At 35.5% G+C, this 23,472-nt stretch overlaps 1 protein-coding gene across 1 annotated transcript in view; it reads left to right on the top strand.

Annotated features, from left to right (window-relative positions):
* The window catches only part of bank1 (B cell scaffold protein with ankyrin repeats 1), a 136,812-nt gene that overhangs the window by 97,242 nt on the left and 16,098 nt on the right, over positions 1-23,472 (top strand). Inside the window, exons 8-15 of the mRNA XM_031903128.1 lie at positions 2,296-2,383; positions 4,871-5,119; positions 6,190-6,462; positions 8,174-8,302; positions 9,628-9,867; positions 14,642-14,863; positions 15,466-15,714; positions 22,695-22,748. Of these exons, the coding sequence (XP_031758988.1) occupies positions 2,296-2,383; positions 4,871-5,119; positions 6,190-6,462; positions 8,174-8,302; positions 9,628-9,867; positions 14,642-14,863; positions 15,466-15,714; positions 22,695-22,748 (1,504 nt within the window). The remainder of the gene's footprint in view (positions 1-2,295; positions 2,384-4,870; positions 5,120-6,189; positions 6,463-8,173; positions 8,303-9,627; positions 9,868-14,641; positions 14,864-15,465; positions 15,715-22,694; positions 22,749-23,472) is intronic.

Below are 23,472 nucleotides of genomic sequence, written 5' to 3'. Positions count from 1 at the left end.
GGCGTACGAAAAAGTTGCGTGGCGAAAATACGCTCGGAGCGTTCGTGTCTTAATAAATCTCCCCCTAAGTATTTCAGAACGTAATTAATTCCTTTGTTATACAACATTTATAAATTATTCTGTTACTAAACAGAAAGCTTTTGATGACTCACTAAGAGCAAAAACACAAATCAATCTTATAATGGCAATTAACCACTGAGAGTGATTTTGAAACGTGTCCATCATTTCTCTTATTGCATACAAAGACTTTCTTCCGGCAAATGCATGTTACAAACTGTTACCTTTATTATGAAGCCCTGTTCTCATGCAATGAGTTTGTAGGGCCTTACTAATAAACTGCATTTAGATTTAAACATAGCAAGGGCTGGATTTTTCTATCTGATAAAGGATTTAGTTCTGAACTAGAAATGTTTTATACAAAAATAATAATTTGTTCCTTTCTTGAATTGCCACGGGTTGGTAAACCTGAAAGAATCACTGCCTGCAAATGTTAAAAAGTCATTCATGTCTCATTGCATAAACAACCAATAAAAATCCTGTCACTCTCACTTGTACATGTGGACTAAAATAAAGAGAAAAATGTTGTGCCTGAAAAATGTTATATGCAGTTTTATCTCATTTTACACATTTCATGACATGTTTATTATTTATTGGCTTATTCTCTAGGTATGAAGTGCAGCCAAAAGAAACCCATCATGTGTAACACTTGGGGTCCTCTGTTCTCTACACAGCGATACGACATACTGACATCACTGACCACCATAGGGCAAAACTCCTTGTATAAAATATTAAGGAAATGTAATTTACCCAATGCAATTAGCTAATTATGACCACTAGATGTAATTGTGCATGAAATAACGTTAACACAACATATAAAATGTATAGTCCAGGTGCATGTGCCCCTCACCTACAGCTCAAGCCAGTAATCCATTATTGCAAAAACATACTAATGGTACAAAGTAGCCTTATGTGTTCACTTCGTCATTGGCCTGCACATTGCACCTGCAACAAAATCCTATGGGCACAAGTTCTCCATGGATGGGTCCTAATGGTCTCCAGCACATGTGCAAATAGGATCTATAATAAGGCCTTATATCTCCACTTCCAAGGACTTGCAGTAACAGGCACCTCATTATATAAAAAGATATTTGTTTGAAAACTGCAATTATAAACGATAACGTTAAGTATACTGTATTAAGAAGCCTTCTAATTGCAATCAGCATTGATACTGTATAACGGTATGTTCATTATATTAATTGGGATTTAGTTAGTTCCTTAGAAGTTTTCATTATTTTCCTTGCTTTTTTATGTGCAAATCAATTTTAAAATGTGTGTGTGTGTGTCTATATGTCTATTAGAAAAAGCAGAAATATTTCAGTGCAGTGCTGTTGCATCTACAGTATATCCCACACACTTCTGTATCCGAGCAAAGACAGCTGCTGTAATTTAGCTCCAGGCAAAGGTAGTGCTTGTTAACTGTCCTCAAACAGTTGAATTGCTTCTTCATTTAAACAGAGTACATTTCCATCTACCAAGTGATTAAATTACAGTGCTTATATAAAAGCCTTTGAGAGGTTGGTTTAAAGAAGACTTGAGTGGAATCGCAAAGCATTCTTTTGCATTTACTGTACAAATAATAAGCAGCAACAGGAAAATATAAGGAAATGTTCCCACTAATGTACAATATAAGAAGACATATAGAAGGAAATTTACCCTCTAATGTACAATATAAGAAGATTTATAGAAGGAAATTTACCCACTAATGTACAATATAAGAATAGTCACCAAGGAGCTGCATGACCAAATATTAATACTCAAGGCCAAAAACTGAGTGCTTTAATTCTGGTCATGGAATTCCAAGGTGACTTCTAATACCATCATTTTTGAAGGTTTTAATAAGCGACATCACTAATTCCTGTTTATAACCGATGACATCAATAAAGGCTGAATATTATAACAAAAATAATGCTTTGTTTAACATGTAACAATAATATTGAGTTTATGTACACTTTTACCACTACATATTGAACAATATGTACATCTTTTAAGTAACAAATATTTGCCAACTGAAGCCCTTGAATGTCTCCCACCAATGGTCTTCTTCTAGTCAGGAGAAACAAAAGTTGCTTGTGTTTTGTCACAGGGCTTCTTTTTTTGCCTGCTTTTTTTCAAACTTGCATTTTGTTAAATATGCCACTAAACGTGTATGTATATTTCCCATTTCAAGGTTTTAACATTATATTCAGTATTTGCCTTTAGAATATTGCAAAACATTATTTTCCCATTTACTTACAGCAAAAAGTCAATGCAAAAGCGTCTGATCCACAAGAAAGAATCGAGTTGGAACAGGAAGATGTTTACGTTGATATGGTCATAAATGCTGGTGTGTAATGTCTAATATTTATTTACTTTGATATTTAAATGAGGTCTACTAAAGCCATTAAGTTCTAGTTAATGTCTACTTGTAATTAAAGAAGACTAGATTCCGCAGAGCTAAACAATTAGAATGCCCTTGAATGTTTGTATGTTTTAATCATACATACAAAATATACCATTAAGACAATAGTTTTTTTTTTTACATGTGTAGCTTTTTTTTACGGTGCGACAATTTTTCCCACGGCGATTCGCAAAAAAATCTGCCTGACGAATTATTTTGCCCATCACTAATAAATACACATCTTTTGAATTTCCCTTTTAGTTCTAAAAACAATTAAAGTAATTTATATCATTGTGGTACATTTGCCTACTCAGTCTCAACATCTAGACTTCTTGGTCATACTATGATCTAGTCAGATATTTGGCCAAATCACCCCCTACCCCTTTCTATCTGGGTCATATATTGTTTCTGCAGATAACTAAAGCTCAAAGTGCTCTATTACTCCAGGAATCTCTTAAGTGGTCAGGAGTCTGACCACTTAAGTCCCTATACTGGCAGCAAAAACACCGCAGGGTACTAACCCTTACTCGCTGCCTCATTAGAACCTTTGGATGCTCTACTAACTACTCTGATGCTGCCTCTCACTTCTAGAGTAAGCTATTACAAATCTTTCCTGGCACTTTACCTACTGGAACCTACCTCTGTCTCAGGCCCTTTAGTACAACACCCCCTCTGGCAGGTGGGGACCAAAATAAAAAAATCTCAAGTTGTTATTTTCTTTTATAAACTAGCGAACCCTGACACCCCCTGGCCAAATATGTAGCTCATTCTCCCAGCTGTAATATAGGTCCAACCTTTAGCTGGCCAAAATCTTCCTAGGTACATGAATAACATGAATAAGGTTGGCAAAGCCTTACCCCCCTACACTATCAAAGGCAATTTATTTTTTGTATTGTAATTTTTTTATAATCTATCTTTTAAACAGTGCCATATATATATGTGGATCATCTAAAACGTGATAGGCATATTATATATATATAGGTATATTGATAAAGCTATCCTTCCAGCTTCTAAAACAAAGCAGTGGGCTGTATTTAAATGCATGTAGGACTCTCCTTGAATAAACTGGTCAGTTTTATAAAGCTTTACTTGGTAAAATAATATATGAGTGTAAAATAAGTGTAAAATAGTGTGTAAAACCCCACTATTACATATCCCAAAATCACAAATGTTTTAGTTTTGCATTTCCTGGTACTTTTGGACATTTTCAAATTCTAATAGAATACAGCACTTTTGTTTGAGCAAATATTGGGTATGCAATGGCAGGCAGCATAAGCTGGTCACCTATGTAAAGCAAACATCTTATTGGCTGCAAATCTTTAATACATTTTATCACATTTCCCAATCATTGTTTAGTAATGTGGGTTAAACCACAGGGTAGTATACACAAATAACTGCCACACAATATTAATATTAGAATCCTATATAATAAAGTAAATGCAAAGAAAGACTGATATGAAGAACATTTAATTTATTTTCCATAATTTTTGCACCTTGTGACATTTCTGCCTCCCTACAGCATTAATTGTGCCTACATTGTGGATCAACAGAGGATATGGCATTTGAGGAATTTTTTGACAAATTATTGCTTTAAATTCTAGAATGCCAATTCTTTGTTTACTGTATATAAGCGCTTACAAGCATCAGTCTGGTCACAATGAGTACATTTACAAATTCTAGAATTGTTTCATGTAGGTATATAATCTACAAGGCATAATTATTATCAGGTATGCAGCCAATTCCCGATGGAAGGGGACTTTGATAAAAAAAAAAAAAAAAAGAGCTTTCAATCTAAAATAATTAAAAGGAATCTGATCATGCTCTCCCTGTGGTATTCATCGCAAGGACACATAAGATATTGGGCAGATATATGGCAGCCAACACCTCTTTATTCATTTTTTTAAAAACCCACATGCCTTTAAGACTTAACTTCTTCCTTTATGTATTATTTGTAGTTAATGATGGATGGAGTTAGTAACCAATCTGTATGAAGCAACTAGTACATCAATTAAGATTACCGGGAGAACTAGTGTGCGCGTCAACATGCCTGCTATTTCTTGTCTTTAGTAGCCATAGCCAGATGCGATCTTTGTCAGTCTTCTATCAGATGAAACATTTTGAAACTTTCTCAGATGTTCCAATGAAAACTTTAGTGAAGCCTTGACACACACACACATATATATATATATATATATACTCATAATATTATTTGTACAAAAACTTGCATAGTGATTACCACTGCACTAAAAAATAAGTTAAAAAGGCTAACATCTGATTTTATTATCAACTTATAATTTTATAGCACATTTACTATTTTACTTTTGTTTGCTCCCTCCCTTTATTTAGAAGCAAAGAGCATTTTTGTACTTGTTAGTATGGTGTTTTAAATAAAATGATGTAATTGTGTATTACTGGTGTTATTATTTCTATTAGAAGCTCAGCATGGGGAGGAGTCAATTGATGACATCATGAATGAGAACCAGAACAATGTGCTTGAAGAAGGCCTGAGCGTACAGTCCATGCAGGACTACAAAGAAGAAGAAGAAGAAGAGAGTCTATTTCATTTCCAAGAAGATAGCTTTAGTGAGGAATTGAATGTGAATGATGATTATTGTTTTTCATTTCCCGCTGGATGTGAGTCAGGTCCCTTTGAAAAGGAAAACGAGTATAAAATATTGCAAGGTAAGCAAACCCTTTTTATGAATTATTCTCACTCTATGCTACTGATATCTAATGGCCTTGTAAAGGCAGTGTACAAAGAAGCAAATATTTAATAAGAAGGACAAGAATGCTGCGTGTAGTTACATGATCATGTTGTCCTTTACTTAAGTTTTCACAAATCATACCATTGGAGCCTTGACTAATGGCTATGGCTTCCCTGCTTGTTTTTATTTTTACTCTGGATTGCGGTTCTGGGTGTGGGGCCACTATGTGCACTAGTTGAACAGAGTACCTTCTAGTCACACCACTGCTTTATTTCAAGGCCAGTTTCACCAGGTTTCATTCTACTTTCAGTTATTGTTGGTTGAATTTTATTGATCTTTCACAGCTAATTGGCATCATATTTGTTTTATTAATTTGATATGGGAAATACTATATTCAGTTTAAAATAAATCTTCGATATTTGATTTGCATAATGTAGAGACAATTTAGATGAAAAAATAACATTTATTTATTGAATATTGTTCAATGTATTAATACAGGTGTATCATCTGTTATCCAGAATGGTTGGTATAGATATTTGACTTAGATAAGTTGTTTCTATTGAATATTGTTTTTTGTATTTATACAGGTATTTAACCTGTTATCCAGAATGTTTGAAAATTAAAAAAAAAATTTAGTTGAAAAAGTTACTTATTTACTGAATATTGTTCATTGTATTTATACATATATATATATATATATCCAAAAAATTTTAAAAAAAATTTAGTTGAAAAACCAACATATTTACTGAATATTGTTCATTGTATATTATATTCATTGTTCATTATATATATTTACTTTTGACTAACCTGTGCCTGCGTGATTTCCCTTCTCTCAGAGAAGTACCTGGCCCAGCATGAGCAATTTAGGAAAAGGTTTGTGTTTCATCATCATATAGAAGTGGCTGGTGAATATACACCACAACGATGTAATTGTTGTATACAGTGCTATACTTTTATACTGTGTTATATATAAATATGACTGTGGATGCTACCAAAGGGATGCTAAATAGTACCAAAACCTGTACTAATATGATGTTTACATAACAGATCAACAGGGCTGCCAAGATAAGGATGATCAAGTGTATTTGGATGACAGTGCTTATGAAGATTTGGAAAATAAATATAAAAAAGATGTGCACCCACAACGTTCTGAACTTGCTGTCGAAAATATATACACAAGTATGCAACAAAGTACAATATCTGAAGAAAGCATAATGATGTACAATGAAAGCTTTGCTGTCACGATATGTTCATCTGAGAGTGCTCCACAAACTTTTCAGGAAGCAATGAATGAAGAAAACATCCTGAACTTAACAGAAGGTACATATTTTGGGCATATGTGTCTTAAAATCTTGCAGCTTTTCACTTGGCATTGGGATGTTGGTATGTGGTTTTGCAAATTATAGACAATATACAGTATATATATATACAGTACAGGAAGTTGTGCTCAACCACTACATTTTTATGCGGGGGTGCAATGAGGCTGTGACCACAATATACTTTCGGACAACAATAAAAAATCCCCTGCTCTTATCCATTACCAATATATATAGAACATTAAAACATTCTGCATTACGCTACCAAGCAATGCCCTCCCCTTTAAGCACAACAGGGATTGCTTGTCCATATATTGCAATATACTTCAAGCTGGCCAACTACATCAGTCGTTTCCAGTCTGGCCAGTCCTACACTCACTTGTATCTGATTCATTAAGAATTCTACTGTTTCAATATACATCTAACAAAGGGACTAAGTTTTACCTGCAACTTACTTGCTTTCAAGGTTAAACCCCTCCATCTGGTGGGCTTGACATAGTTAGCCAGATTGAAGTATATTGCAATATATGGACAAACAATCCCTGTTTTGCTCAAAGAGAAGTGCATTTCTTGGTAGCTTAATGTACAGAATGTCTTAGTGGCACATTTACTAAGCAATTATGAGATATGCTATGATGATGCAAGCACTGATATTAATCATGGGTAGCAGGGATCTCTTACTTATGTTGGAGTCATGAACACTGACCTTAGTTGAGGTTACAAAGACCTGCATGTCCTTTTCCTATGTAGTATAACTTCCTATATATTAATTTTGGAAGCTGGGCTACTATTCACCATGTCTTTTCCATTTGATTCCGTGTTGAGTCCCAAAGTCTTAGAAATGGCTTATTGTAACCCTTTCCAGGCTCATATATTTCAACATTTTTAATACAGTGCTTGTATAAAGTTCCTTTAAAATAATACAATAACATCAACCTGTAGCTAAGAAGATGGGCAGAAAAATGTTTCTATTGTAACAAACAGTTAAACATAATTTAAAATGCAAGGAAATACTATTACAATACATCACATATTTTTGCAGACTAAAAATTACATTCTTTCTAAGATTTATTTGTGTAATATAGGGGGGTTTATTAACGGTCACATTTGATTTTTTTTTCCAGGATTTAAGGTTTTTTTGCATTAAAAAAGATGTGAATTCAAGTTATGGTTCAAAAATTCAAGTGTTTGGTATTTATTAAGTTTCGAAAACCCAAATGTAAAAATTCACCACCTAAAGTTTGTGAGTTTCTTTAGAAGTCAATGGGAGTTTTCCTAGGCAAAGTCAAGCCATATTTACAATTTGAGATGTTCATGTTTTCAAGTTTCATTTGAGTTTCGAAAATTCTAAGTATTCAAGTTTTTTTTATTCAAACAAATTTACCACATTAATAAATAAGATATGTGAGTTTACTCAAAAACTGATAAATGCTCACAGTGCATTGCAGGTACCCATCATTTTTAATTTTGGAACCAAATTAAATGAGTCTCTTTTTATGATGCGTAAGGTCCATCACCATAAAGGGGTATATAAAAATAAATAGTCAATCCATTTACATTGTTTATAACATCAGGCGAGATCGGTCATGACCATTGGTCATATAGCAAATGGGAAGATGAGTGTGATGGGAATGTAAGTAATAACAAGGCCAAAGAGGAACCATGTATAGTGGCTTCCATCGATTGCAGCTTATATATAACATCTGACGTTTCAGAAAAAGAAAAACAGAGAGAGCAACAAGGAACTTTTAGTCCATACAGTCCTCTACCACCTGAACCATCATTTATTGAAGAAGAGGAGGAGGATGATAATGATGATGATAATGTATCACATATTGCTCAAGGTAAAATACAGTACCGCAATTAAATATCCATTCAAAGTATATTACTAATAATGTATTTTAGCACTACTACTTTAACACTAGGTGGAAAATAATAACTGCATTTGGCCTAATCACATTTTCATAAGTATGCTAATGATCTGTACAGATTTCATTATGTTTAATTGCCACTTTATCCTAATTCTTTAATGACAGAACATCTGCATGTTCATTATTCTGATGCCAGGGTTAGTAATACAATTGTGTTTTTAGAGATCTCTCCCTTTAGGGGGAGAAAAAACTTTAAAAAAAAAACAAGCCTTTTTGAATAATAAAAAATGAAATGTTGTTTTTAATTCAATGATACCACTGGCATTATAAAACTGTGCTAACGGTTATGCTCTGTTAACTTAAGAATGTTTAATCAAGCCTGTCTCATTATTTTATTGCTCACATCTCTAAAATGCTGTTGCCATGCAGCTTTTAATCTTTTGTTCTCTATAGTCTTTGGTCTGCAATACTAATAAAGCACGTTTGATTCTGCTTGGAACCTTATGCAAAACACAGACGCATTTGGACAGGAAAATTAAATCTATATATTACTATAAATGAAAGTATATTATTATATATTATCTTTTATATTTAAAGCAAGATGAAACAGTTGCTGCAGTGCTTGTTATGTGTCTTTGATGCAATTTGTTGATCAAAAGTGTGTCAATTTTTACTCACTTATAAAGGGGCTCATTTAATACGACTGGGTAAATCTTCACCAGTGCAGCAACCCCAGACCCAATTAGTGATTAGCAATTTTCAGCTGCAGGTAGAACAATGAAAGCAAAAATGTTACTGGTTGCCATGTACTGCCAAGGTACAGCTCTGCACAGTCTTGATAAATAAGCCCAAATATGTTTTATTCACATCTAATTGCTGATAAAACAATAAAACAGTATTACAAATAAAAAAAAGTCACCCAGAGTGATTTGTTTCCCATGAGAAACTGCATCCTCTGCAGCTAAACAAACTCCCATTGTGCCAATGCCCTTAGTATAGCTGTATCTACTTCCTACAGTATAAAACTTTGTTTTGAGTTTTGGCAAAAACGCATAAGAAAGCATTTTCACACGGTTACATCTGATTGTAATTGATTCGACTGGTTAGGATGCCATGATTATAATATTAGTTAAGAGAAATGTATTTTCAGATGTTTCGTAGCCCAAGGGGAGAGTGAATTCCTGTGGGCAACACAACACCCTACATGCCATTAGGCTAATAAAAGCCATTATTTATATGATCCTCATTAAGAGATTACAATGACAAGTTTGGTTTTATGCACCATAATCCTTCTACAGGGGCAGAAGAAGAATGCAATGAACATGCCTCATGGTGTGAGCAAGAGTGTGAGCAGAGGGAAGAAGAAACCAATGATGATAATGAAGAACAATATATAGCGGCAACTGATGACAGTTTGTACATAATATTTGAAGCTGCCAGTAAAAGCCAAAGGGAGCAAAAATCTTTCAAATGGGCTGATCCTCTACCTGATAAACCACCATTACATTCAGATGACAATCCATCATTTATTGCTGAAGGTATTTTTTTTAGATCTGCCAAGTAAATACTTTTAAAAATGTTTTTTAATCTGTTTTAACTTTAAGACAAAAAACAATTCCCATTTATACTATTTATACTATTCACCAATAACACTTTAATTACTGCTTAATTGTACTTGTCAGTAATGAAAAAGCATCTATACTATATGCTCATTGTCTTAATGCCAGAGTTGTATAACAATTCCCTGAGAGCTCCCTTCTGAATAAAGGAAAGAATGAAACATGCAGGGGCAAATGCTGCAGTCCCTGGAAACCCTGAGGTGAACCTTCCTTTGTTGCCCATCCCTGCCTACTATTCAGATCTTCAGTTCCATTTGAGGGTGGGATGCATCACAGCACTAGGAGAGCCAAAATATTTATTCCAAAATTGGAATTTTAGCTCTTAAAATTGGGGTTTTGTCACCTGAGGCAAAATTCTCATCTTTACCCATAGCAGACTATAATGGCATATCTTTCTAATAGAGATGACTATATCACTCATAAGTGTATCACTTAATTTCAAATCAAGTTGACATGTATACATTTTAAAGTTTTGTATGTTTGCTAGAAAAATTTTTAGTGAAAGCTAATAAATTAGTGTTTGCTATATTTTATAAACTGAATGATGCCCAGAAGCACATGGTGTACCAAAATGAGGTCTATCCAATAATAGTAAAACAAACTATACATAAGGAGAACTAAAGCCAAAAAAATACTATGGCTGGAGATGCTATACTTTATAGAGTGAACTTACCATACTAGTTCAGCAGCCCCATGGTGTTAATTATGTAGGTGTTGAAAGGTAATCCTTAGCAGCTAGTCAGCTTCAGAACTTGTTAGGCTATCGTATGAGTCACTGACATTGCATGGGGTCAGTATGCTTTGGGCTACTGTTGAGAATCTAAATTTAGAAAAAAAAATTAGAGAAAAACAGCAGAAAGTAAGGTTAGTGGTTACTTCTGTCATAGAAGCTAATGATACAGCGCTGATTAATAATCAAATTCTAATGCTGAAAACACTGGCTTTATATACATGGTATAGAAGCAAAATGTGCACCAGGCATGCACTCTGATCTTGTTTCTGTTTTGATTATACCTGTTGTACCATATTGTCTGCCTATTTTTCATTTTGATGGGAAAAACAAACACACAATGGAGTGGCTAGTCCAGTTCAGAGTCATACATCTAGACATAGGAAGGACTTTCTTATGCATGCGGTATGTTTGATTCTCACACAAATTCAAGGTAAAACATTCACTATTGCAGCATATGGTGAGTGCTTATTTCCTTTGTTTTTCATTTTCAATTAATTGGGGGCGTGATTAAATGCATACAATGTAGAAGAATAACATTAGCAGCAATTCCACTTGTAACATGGGGTCTGTTTCCAACATTTCTGCTTTTTGAGTTTTTAAAAAGGACTTTTTAAAAGCATTACTCAAAACAAACTGACACTTTGCCTCCTATTGATGTGAATTATAATTCAACCTTATTTGACCATACTCTTTTTGCCTGGCTTCTTCTGATTTTTCAGCATATTTTAAAGGACGTTTTGAGCCTTGTTTTTGCACATTTTTATCCCCCTGGCAACAAACCAAAGTTTGCAATTTGCTTTTCACTAACCTTTCATTTTTATGTTTTCTTTGTGTACATATTAAATTATATGAAAGCAATGTGTACATTTCAGATTTGCATTTATATAACCGATGATTAAAATATTTTATTCTAATTTAATATAATTACATAATGTATGCCAAGAAAGGATAAAGTTAAGAAGGAAATTAAATTTTACAGCTACAGTATAACACAATATTAAAACCTATTATTTAAATTACTTAAATAATGAAATTGCTGGTAGCTGGGGAAATCATATTTGAGAATATCCCTCACTATAATTGAGTACATTATCACTTGTAAGGTATCCAATTTTGTTATATTATTTCAAACAACCAAGAAGAGTCTTTTTTCTACAATTTCTAAAATTAATATGTGTGTACTTTTTATTTTGTAAATGTCACAGTGATTCACTGGCATGTTCCTATAAATATTCATAGGAGCGTACGAGCATACTAATAATTTAGTATGGGCGTCATATACCCCGAGCCCCCCCTGCAAAGCAATACCAATCGCATCTATCACTGCAATATTGCTTTACGTCCCTGAGAGTAGACAGTGGATTGTGGAAAGGACTATGGGCTGGAAGTGGTGCAATCTATCAATAGTCTGAACTACTCTTTTCATTTGGCCTGATCCTATAAAAGTATTATAGCAGCTTAGCATGACCGATGGAAGCCTGCGGCTCTATCTCCCCATCATCACACCTAGTAAAAAATCTTGTAGAAAAAAAGATTATTTTTAAATAATACTGGCATTTTCTAATCAATTTTCATAGGAATATGTCAGTATCACAGCTATGGGATCTGTTATCCAGAACTATAGGTATGGCATCTGTTATACAGAATGCTCAGGATCTGGGGTCTCCCGGATAAGGGATCTTTCTGTAATTTGGATCTCCATGCGTTAAAGGAGAAGGAAAGGCAAAGTCACTTGGGGGTGCCAAAATGTTAGGCACCCCCAAGTAACTTAAATCGCATACCTTGTACCCCGGGTGCAGGCCAGCCCAGGGTAGCTGCAGCGCTTCCTCCTTCCTGTTCACTCGCGTGCGCACACGCAGTAGCGTGAAAAAGTGGAACTTTAACAGAGAAGTCGGCTTTTCACTCTACTGCGCATGCGCCTGTCGTGGGGTACAGCGGGCTGGTGCTGTTTTCTCCTAACAGGGGCACCAGCCTGGGGTACAAGGTAAACGATTAAAGTCACTTGGGGGTGCCTAACATTTTGGCACCCCCAAGTTACTTAGCCTTTCCTTGTCCTTTAAGCCTACTTAAAAAATAATTTAAACATTAAATACACCATAGGATACTTTTGCCCTAATAAGGATTAATTATATCTTAGTTGGGATCAAGTACAGGTACTGTTTTATTATTACAGAGAAAAGAGAATCATTTAAACATGAAATAAACCCAATAAGACTGTTCTGCCCCCAATAAGGGGTAATTATATCTTAGTTGGGATCAAGTACAGGTACTGTTTTATTATTACAGAGAAAAGAGAATCATTTAACCATTAAATAAACCCAATAGGGCTGTTCTGCCCCCAATAAGGGGTAATTATATCTTAGTTGGGATCAAGTACAGGTACTGTTTTATTATTACAGAGAAAAGAGAATCATTTAACCATTAAATAAACCCAACAGGGCTGTTCTGCCCCCAATAAGGGGTAATTATATCTTAGTTGGGATCAAGTAAAGATACTGTTTTATTATTACAGACAAAAGGGAATCATTTAACCATTAAATAAACCCAATAGGACTGTTCTGCCCCCAATAAGGGGTAATTATATCTTAGTTGGGATCAAGTACAGGTACTGTTTTATTATTACAGAGAAAAGGGAATCATTTAAGCATGAAATAAACCCAATAGGGCTGTTCTGCCCCCAATAAGGGGTAATTATATCTTAGTTGGGATCAAGTACAGGTACTGTTTTATTATTACAGAGAAAAAGGGAATCATTTCTAAAAATAGGAATTGTTTTTTAAAATGGAGTCTATGGGAGATGGGATACTTCGGAACTTTCTGAATAACGGGTCCTATACCTGTACTACTATAGAGTTTTGGCTTCAGTTTTAAAATGGATAATACTTGGGTAATACAAAAATTGTAGGGTCTGTTTTATTACTTTTTATATATATTTTCAGATATGACATATATAAAATATATATATACAGTTATAGGATCCATTATCTGGAAACCCAATACCGGAAAGCTCAGAATTATGGGAAGGGCATCTCCCATAGATGCCATTATAATCAAGTAAATCAGATTTTTTTTTTAAAGCTTTTTCTCTGTAATTATAAAACAGTACCTTGTACTTGATCCCAACTAAGATATAATTAATAGTGATGAGCGAATCTGTCCTGTTTTGCTTCGCCATAAAATTCGCGAAATGGCAAGAAAATTTGCGAACTGGCGAAAAAATTTGCACAATTTTTTTGTCACCCGCATCTTTTTTTTGTCGCCTGCATCTATTTTTTGTCACCCATGTCTATTTTTTGTAGCCCGCGTATATTTTTTTGTCGCGACCGAGCCCATTTAATGTGGCCGCGCCCTTTTTAACGCAACCGTGCCCTTTTTGATGCGCAACAAAAAAAATTCCTGTGCAACAAATTTTTTCCACTGCGAATTTTCACGGAAGTTTCACAAAACAGTGCACCAATGGCGAAATGCAGAAATTCGCTGCGAATCCTTGTCTGGCGAAAAAATTCGCTCATCACTAATAATTAATCCTTATTGGAGGCATAACAATCCTTTTTATATAATGTTTGATGGATAAGCAACTTTTTAATATGAATTTATTACAAATTAAGAGTGCTTTAAAAGTTATTTGTAAATGTAATTGCTATCGAGATCTTTTTTGGAGGTACTTACCAACATAGGTGGAGAATTATGGAGTGACCTATTACGAAGTAATTGACGAATTAAGGATTATGGAGTGACCACCCTGTTATAAATACATTTTTCAAATCCATATATTAAGTTATTCAGTGAAAAGTCTTTTATTATTTAGTCTTTTATTTATTTATTTCTCCTCCCTCCACTGTTTACCAAGGCTGGTGTGTTGGTAAATTCCATGAAATAATTCAGTGAAATGTGCCGATAGTGCATCTTGAAAGAATTTCAGAAATGTATCAAGCTGATTATATTGTAAACCAATTACAGAAAAAGGGGAAGAAAACAACAAGGAATATGCATTCAGTGAGCACATTTGTGAACTAGATGAAGGAGGCAACGATAACGCAGAACCAAATATAACAGCTACTACTGATGATGATTTGTACATAGTTTTTGAACCTATGAACAAAGAGCCACAAAGAAGACAGCAGTCACCTGATCTCTCCTTACCTGCAGCAGAAGAATATGGTTTGTCATCCTTTGCACAAGGTAACATTGGGTAAAATAATAATAACTGCATTGTTATTTTTTGTTTAACAATATTCAAACCCCTCAGCTATTTCTAAATGTGGTTTTATTAAAGTTTTTTGTTGTCTTAAGAAAATGCACAGCATTGGGCCATTGACAAATATAATATGAATTTCAACAGAAAGAAGGAGGAAATATGTCAGGGTGAGCCTTTTTCTCACTTTTAGCCTTAACTTAATCAAGGTGCTGCATTACAGGTCCCTAAGTACTGTTTCTTGCTTTGAGAAACTGGGTGCTAAAGTATTATGTAATACCTTGACAGTAATTAAGTAACATACTTTTGGTAAATAATGACAGGTATGAAAGAAAGCTGAATTAATATAATGGAACACAATAATGTGTGGCAAAAGAGACTATACATAAGATAGGAGTCTTTGGCTAAGACCTGATCATAATATGAGCTAACTGGATATTTAAAACTAAAAAAAAAGTTTATTTCCAGCATGAAAGGATATTTACAGAAATAAAATTATGGATTTGTGGGTATTTGGATTTGTGTACTGTATATATGTTTAATTGTAATTTGCAAGAAAACCTCTACACTGCCATTTATCATTGTTTAGCAAGTCAAAGCACCGATCAGAACATATGGCTGGATGAGTACACTGACGAAATGGAATACATTTACTTTGAGGAAGATCCATATAGCTTAGTTTACAACGATGATGAGAGCTTATACATTGAACTTCCTATGGAATCTACAGAAGAACCCAAAAGAGAGAGAAAATCTTTTATTATCCACAGAGCTCCAGCCCCAGCTCCACGTGTAGATGTTCCAGCCATAGAAAACGAACCCTCATACATTTCTCAAGGTAATATAATATATATGTATGTACCATCTACCAATAAGACCAACCCTTAATTATATTTTAGCCTATGTCATAAGTCCTACAGTTTTTGTTACAGCAAGAAATTTGTGGAATTTTCTCCCTGAAGCAGTTCTATGAGTAGATGTAATAGATATTTGAAGAAAGGGTTGGGAACCCTTTTTTGGCAAGAATGAAATTACAAGGTTACTAATACACTTATTTTATATATTTTATGCACCTCTTCACCTTCAACCCAATTTCACCCCAACTACAGATAAGATTTTTTCTTCTTCTGTAGAAACCAAATAGTAAACCTAATGTAAGTCTTTCTCAGCTTAAATTAATATGTAACTAATACTATGTATGCCTAGCAGGTAATTAAATCCATACTATGAAAGACAAATATCTCCCTTTCAAGATATGCAACTACTTATTATTTGTCATGACCATAGAAATGGGACATACAAATCACCCACTTTTCCATAGAGTGTACTTTACACAGCAAACCAACAGGGCCACCATATTGTGGGTCTTGGTTTGAGAGAAGGGGACTACTGCTTAACTGTTTCAATGGTAAGCGTAGTCAGGAACAGCAGTGCAGGTTTCAATGGTAAGCGTAGTCAGGAACAGCAGTGCAGGTTTCAATGGTATGTGTAGTTAGGAACAGCAGTGCAGGTTTCAATGGTAAGCGTAGTCAGGAACAGCAGTGCAGGTTTCAATGGTAAGTGTAGTCAGGAACAGCAGTGTAGGTTTCAATGGTAAGCGTAGTTAGGAACAGCAGTGCAGGTTTCAATGGTAAGTGTAGTCAGGAACAGCAGTGCTGATAAGAGCAAAGGACTAGTTGATACTGCTTTTAATTGCAAATGCATTTACATATAAAGTTAAAGTTACCAGAAATGTAAAATGATGTATATTAGAAAGTTGTTTATTATTATAAACCTGCTTTCATTACGCAAACGTTTATAGTGATTTCTCTTAAAAGATACAGTTAAAAAGAGCATGCACAACATTCAGATTTTAGAATTCAGTGGTTGGGAAGTTTGAGCTTAACTTGGTATTTTAGAAATAGCAACTAAATATATACTAAAGTTAAAACCACCACGGACAGCCCTTTGCTTACATAATTACTATTTCATTTGGAGCTGAACCAGAAGAAGGCAAAGTAAATATGGACCATCCTTACTGTTTATTTAACAAGGAAAATAATCCCTTCCTGTCTCCAAAATAGCAATTCAAGCACTTTCTGCATCCAAACACTGTAACAGACTTTAACACCAGTAACCTTTTATTTTCTGATTTGCTAAAGATGCATTCATCCTTTATTGAATCTCTCTACCAGGGTCTGACTGGGTGGTGCAGGGAGTCCCGGGGCTATTGCCTCAGGGGCCCCTGCATCCTCTATTAGGCCCTGCCGAGGCCTTCACACCCCCTGCACCACCCATCCGACCCCCGAACGAAATTAAACTTACCTTTAGCATGCCGGAGCAAATCCAGTGCTCAGGGAAAAAAAAAGTGCAGCACATACTGGAAAAAAAAACATTCTGGGAGTTAAGACAGATGGAACAAACTTTGCATTGCACAATGCTAGGATACCAGGAAAACTCCCGGTGGACCCAGGTGTCAGTTGGCCCTCTTGCCTCTAACTATTTAGCCTATTTCATGGTCATTCCCTATTTCTGTATGGGACCAAGGAAGCTTGATGGACGGTACAATAGAGTATAGTATGTAAAGGAAAGAGACTAGGAGAATATGGAGGAGAGGAGGAATAAAAGTTTTGAGAGTGGGCCCATTGTCCAGGGTTTTCTGCTATCTCAGTCTGATACCGGATGCGCTAAATCCAGGATTTGGCCAAGATTCAGTTGAATCCTTGCCTCTGGCCAAACCAAATCCAAATCATTAAAATCATGTGACTTTTTGTCACATAAGGAAATTGAATTTGTTTGCCACGCGCTTCGCACTTGGTTCTCCTAACATGCTGAATTCAATGCATCACTAAAAAATATATAATGGTACACATAGTGCTCTGATCCACCCAGGCATTTTTGCCCATGCATGCAGTTTTGCCCATTTACAGTATAACCCATTTACAGGAATGGTATCTTTCTGTTAAGTGTTCTTGTTTGCAAGATTGCAGCATAATTATGATATTCCACTTAAATGCAACCTCCGTGCTACGTCATCACCCAGATGACGCACACAGAGTGTGAGGAGACTTTTGGAATTGGCCCATGCTGGTGTCATTCGCACATGGGCGGGGGTTCCCAGAAATACTTGCTGCTGCACGTACAGGTCATGCTCCTGTCTCTAGAGTCGAGGAAGAAGACTAAACACTTGGATTACCAGCTATTAAAGTCAGGCAATTTACTGCGCATAGTATACTAGTCTTGAAATTCTGGCCTTTCCAGAGATACTTTGACAGGACAAAGCAGCAGTAATTGATTGACACCCTGACTTCTTTAAAAGCTAAAGCAGTTTCTCTTTCACGTATTAATCTAACGAGTTGATTGTAAAACAGCATGCATGGGCAAAAATGCCTAAACATCAAAAAGCACTTCTGTAGAAAGACTCAGCCATTAAATTTTCATTAGTCTTTAAATTGTAATAATACTGGGAAATGATTTATGTTTAAATTACACAGCATGACAGATGGTGTAAAATAAATTGCAAGGTAAGTCTTTTTTAGTATTTAATAATTAACTAAAGACCATCTGATGCCCAGACCATACAAGAGAGCAGAAGAGTGAAATCTACCTCTGGGGTAGGAGACATGTAACATGATGTCATATTTTAGAAATACATGGTATGGGGCCCCACAGTGAATTAGCAGATACTTACCTTTGATTAGAATGGGGGTTGATTTTGTGTGTAAGAAGGGTTTTTCTGCTTTGTAATTAGATGCTTTACATGGCAAAATATTGAATTTTAATTACTCACTATGGCAGTATACTAGCTTAATGCAGTACTATAGTTAGTTAAGAATGCAATATTCTTTTTTAAGAGTAAGATACGAGTAGTAGCCCAGAAATATTTGAAAGGCAGACACTGTTATGAAAAGTTTAATTCTCATTAAGAAGCCTAAATCAGTGCCCAGGGTCTAAACAAGTTTAAAGGTAATTTCCATCCAAATATAGTTTTTGTATAATGAAAGGGTCCCACGCACATTCTTGGCACCCGTTTTGAATGCCAGTGATACTCCTAAACATTCATTGCCACAACTGAGGGTTATTTTATGGGGCCTCAATCTTACTTCAAACATCAACAAAAGTAATTCAGGATTCAGTTAAAGAACCAGGCCAAAATGGATTAACTAGGCTAAATCAGAGCCCATAGACCAAGTTTAATAACTGTAGTTAATGTGCAAAAAATGGTGCAATGGATGGATGGAATCCATTATCTGGAAACCTGTTATCCAGAAAGCTTCAAAATACAGGAAGGCCATTTCTCATAAATTTCATTTTAATCATATTACAGGTATGGGATCCCTTATCCGGAAACCCATTATCCAGAAGGTTCTGAATTACTAAAAGGCCATCTCCCATAGACTCCATTATAAGCAAATAATTCTAATTTTTAAAAATGTTTTCCTTTTTCTCTGTAATAATAAAACAGTACCCTGTACTTGATCCCAACTAAGATATAATTATTTCTTATTGGAGGCAAAACAATCCTATTGGTTTTATTCAATTCATAAATGATTTTTAACAGACTTAAATTATGGAGATCTAAATTATGGAAAGATTCTTTATCCGGAAAACCCCAAGTCCCGAGCATTGTGGATAACAGGTCCCATACCTCTATTCACATTTTTAGCAATGATTTCCTTTAACTATGTTATAATAAAACATTACCTTGTACTTAATCCCAACTAAGATATAATTAATCTTTATTGGAGGCAAAACAATTCTATTGGTTTTATTTAATGTTTAAATTATTTTTTGGTAGACTTAAGGTATAGAGATCCAAATTATGAAAAGACCCCCTTATAAGTGGAAAACCTCAGGTCCCAAGCATTTTGAATAATAGGTCCCATACCTGTCATATACTGTATATATACTCATTGCAAACAGTAAATGCAGGAAAAATGGTTCAAATGTTTTGCTGGACATTTAAAGTATGTTGGGCCCAACCTCCAACCTCATTCATTCTCAATGTTGTGTCATAAAAGAGTTGCTTTTGAAGGTCAATTTTTTTGACTATGATATAACCAATACTACTGTATATATCATCATTAATATGTGGATATTCATAGTGGGGCAATTTGATATCAGGCATGAGACCTCTTACAAACCTTGTCCCAAGTGGTGGATATCATTTGGCAGCATTGATCTTCTCATAACAGATATAACAATGGTTTGTTTTTGAACATCACAGGTATATTGATCTATTTCTATAATCCTAGCATTGCAGGAATACGCATAAGGGTAAGTCCTGCACGACAAAACCATTAAAACAACCAATTAACCTGAATAAGTAACAGTCTTTGTCATTAGCTTCCTGCCTCACAGAGACGTAAATATGCCACCTATTTCCAAAGCCACTTTTGATTGAAAATGGCTCTGTGTCTTGGGAAAGAAGGTGCCCAAAAATAACTTTGTCTCTTACAATTCCCTCCCCTCCTTCCCAATTACTCATACCAGTTCAACAATACGTAGTTATTTAGCTTTCCTCCAGCCAGGACTCCAATTCCCACAATACTTTGCATGCTCTATGATTAACATAACTGCAAAGGAGAATAACAGAAGTGTGCAAGGCATTGTGAGACCTGGAGTATTGCCTGGAGAAAAGCTGATTTCTGTTATATTGTTTTAGTAGTCTGGCAAACTGCGAAGGCAACTTTCAGTTGCAGTTTAACTAAGAACCTTTAAATGAATTAATATTAGTAACAATAAAACAATAAAAATCTTATTGATATTTATTGGAAGATAACTTACAATTAAAAGTTTGTACATTATGCATGGAAAAAAAATATTTTTGGTGGACATCCTCTTTAATGTTTAAAGTAAATCCTATTTTGTTGGTCCCTTCAGTACAGTTAACCACACAATACGAAAATCCCCATAAAACCCTTTTATTGATAATAAAGCTGTTTAGTGAATTATGGTATTGGCTGTGATTTCTTAGCAGAGGAATGTGTTGTATTGGCACAAGATATACAGTTCCTCAAGCTGTAAACAAAAACATCAACAAAGCAATGTATTTTTTATAAATGAATTTACTTTCTCTCATGGCTTGAAATATTTATAATTCAGAAGTACATTTTCTTCTAGAGAGAAATAAAGCCACAAAGAAAAAAATGCTTGGAATACGACAGCACATGATGCAAATAAAGAAATAACTCAATTCATATTTCCTGACTTGCTTGAATTTCAAGAAGGTTCAATTATAGACACATGACATCTCAGTATTCATCTTTGTCTTATCTGTAGCATTCATCAAAGCTAAAACACAAATTGCTCATGTGTAAATGTACATGCTGCACTATTTATTGATTGGTTTGTTCCATAGCATCTTATTTCAAAGACCACCATCCTAGCTTGTAGGGGAATAGAATTACTGCTTACTCTAGCAAAACGTTGACTGGTAGTCTGATCTTATGAGATTCCTTTTGTACCTCACAGTAGTTTGTATGATCCTGGTAGAATTCCTTCTGTATCAAATAAGAGCCACCCCCATCTTAATTGTGAGGTAATGCTATTTCCAAGCAGTTTGCAGTTTTTGAAATGCATTTTAACCAACAAACCATAAAATATCTTATATGTATATGTAAATATTTGGAATATTAGTTTCCTGTGTGACTAGTCATGCTGCAAAAATCCTATTTTCAGGCTTTAGCACCTTTCCATAAACATCAGTGAAATACTCTTGAGAGTAAATGTCAGCGTTGGTCTAGGGTACCGAAAGCAAAGTATCTGTGTCTGTTGATGACAAATCTATCCAGAATGTGTCATCCTTGAGAGAGGCAACAGCTTTCAATAAGCTTAGCCTATAAACTAAGTTTATAAAGCACTAAGTTTATAAAGAGTATGAAAGATCATAATATTTGTTGTTTACAATGGAGGTGCTTAAGGGGGATAGATAAAGGGTTCATAAAATAAGCTTTCTGAAGCTTTATTCATCAGTAGATCCTTGAAGACGACATCATAGCATTTGTTCAGATTAGAAGAAAAGAGGTTTTATTTTAATATTCGTAAAAAAAAAAAGTATTTATACAGTGAGAAGAGTGAAGCTGTGAATGAAAATGGTTGCACTGGCAGGTACATTCAGTAGCTAAAAGAAAGGGTCAGATGTCTTAAGCATGAGAAAACATGCTAAATGGATACGAAAATGTATACATTATCATATCTGCTTTGAAATGTGTGTGCTGTATGCATGTGCTTATGGGCTGATTCTATGCAGGTCAGCACACATGCATTCAGGAGGCAAAACAATCCTATCTTTTAGAAATATATAAAATTGCTTCCCCCATTAGAGGCTAATAGAGCCTGTACTTCAGTTGGGGGAAAACAATAGTCTTTTTTTTAAATAGCCCCCTACAGTGTTAGGCTGCCTTGCACCCTGAAGGAGCTCCTGTTTTGGGCAGCCACGTTGTGCCATTTTCATGCACATAACAAGCGAGTGCCACAACTTGCTCATTATGCACATGTGTGTGACGTAGGTGGGTAAGTCACATCCACTGCTCCTATGTCACATGCATGTGATAATAAGTAAGTGGTGAGTCTCGCTTATTATGCACGTGTGCTAAATAACATGGCCGCCCACACCTCTGGTGGGGGAAGCAAATTTAGGGTGATAGGTGCGCTTTAAGGAATGAAGGTCCAAATTATGGAAAGACCCCTTAACTAAGAAACCCTAGGTCCTGTGCATTCTGGATAACAGGTCCGATACCTTTACTTTGTATTTGCATTAGCAAGTTTTTTGCTGACTAATCTGAGCAGCAACTATTTTAATTTATTCCATTTATTTATCCTATTTTATTTATGCAGTTTTTAAACAAAAGCAAGAAGATAGGACAATATATGGAACTGGCATGCCACAAGGTAAGCATCTGTATGAACAATATATAGAATATAGATTTCAAGACTGGGGGCAGATTTATGGGATTCAAAAATGAATGAATTTACACATTTACAAACTATTTCCTGTCTCCAACAAATGGCAGTATTGGTTTTTCCTATGGTAGAACATACCGTATTTTTCGCCCTATAAGACGCTCCGCAATATAAGACGCACCCAATTTTAAAGGAAGAAAATCTAGAAAAAAAAGATTCTGAAGCAAATACTGTAGTAAAATATTTTATATCAACTGTATAAAGTTAATTGTCTCTGGGCTCGCACATAATGAGGCTTCCCCCAGGGCCCCCCCCAAGCATCCTTCAGCTTCCCCCAGGCCCCCCCAAGTATGCTTCAGCTTCCCCCAGGGCCCCCCCAACTATCCTTCAGCTTCCCCCAGGGCCCCCCCAAGTATCCTTCAGCTTCCCCCAGGCCCCCCCCCAAGTATCCTTCAGCATCCCCCAGGGCCTCCAAGCATCCTCCAGCTCCCCCACGGCAACCACAGCATTCTTCAGCTTCCCCCCGGGCCCCCAAGCACCTTCCATTTACCCCCAGCGGCCTCCGGCTCCCGTGATGTCTTCCTCTCTGTGCTGTGGCTCCCAGCTGCTTCTGTGCTTTTATAAGGTTGCGCCCTGTGCGTGTGACGTCAGTACGCACGGGCGCAACCTTATAAAAGCGAGTATGCGGCAGAGAGCCGCAGCACATAGAGGA

The sequence above is a fragment of the Xenopus tropicalis genome, chromosome 1 (genome assembly GCF_000004195.4).
Source record: "Xenopus tropicalis strain Nigerian chromosome 1, UCB_Xtro_10.0, whole genome shotgun sequence".
NCBI classification, from domain to species: domain Eukaryota; kingdom Metazoa; phylum Chordata; class Amphibia; order Anura; family Pipidae; genus Xenopus; species Xenopus tropicalis.
Note: the sequence above shows the minus strand (reverse complement) of the source record. Positions and strands in the feature narration are given on the sequence as shown.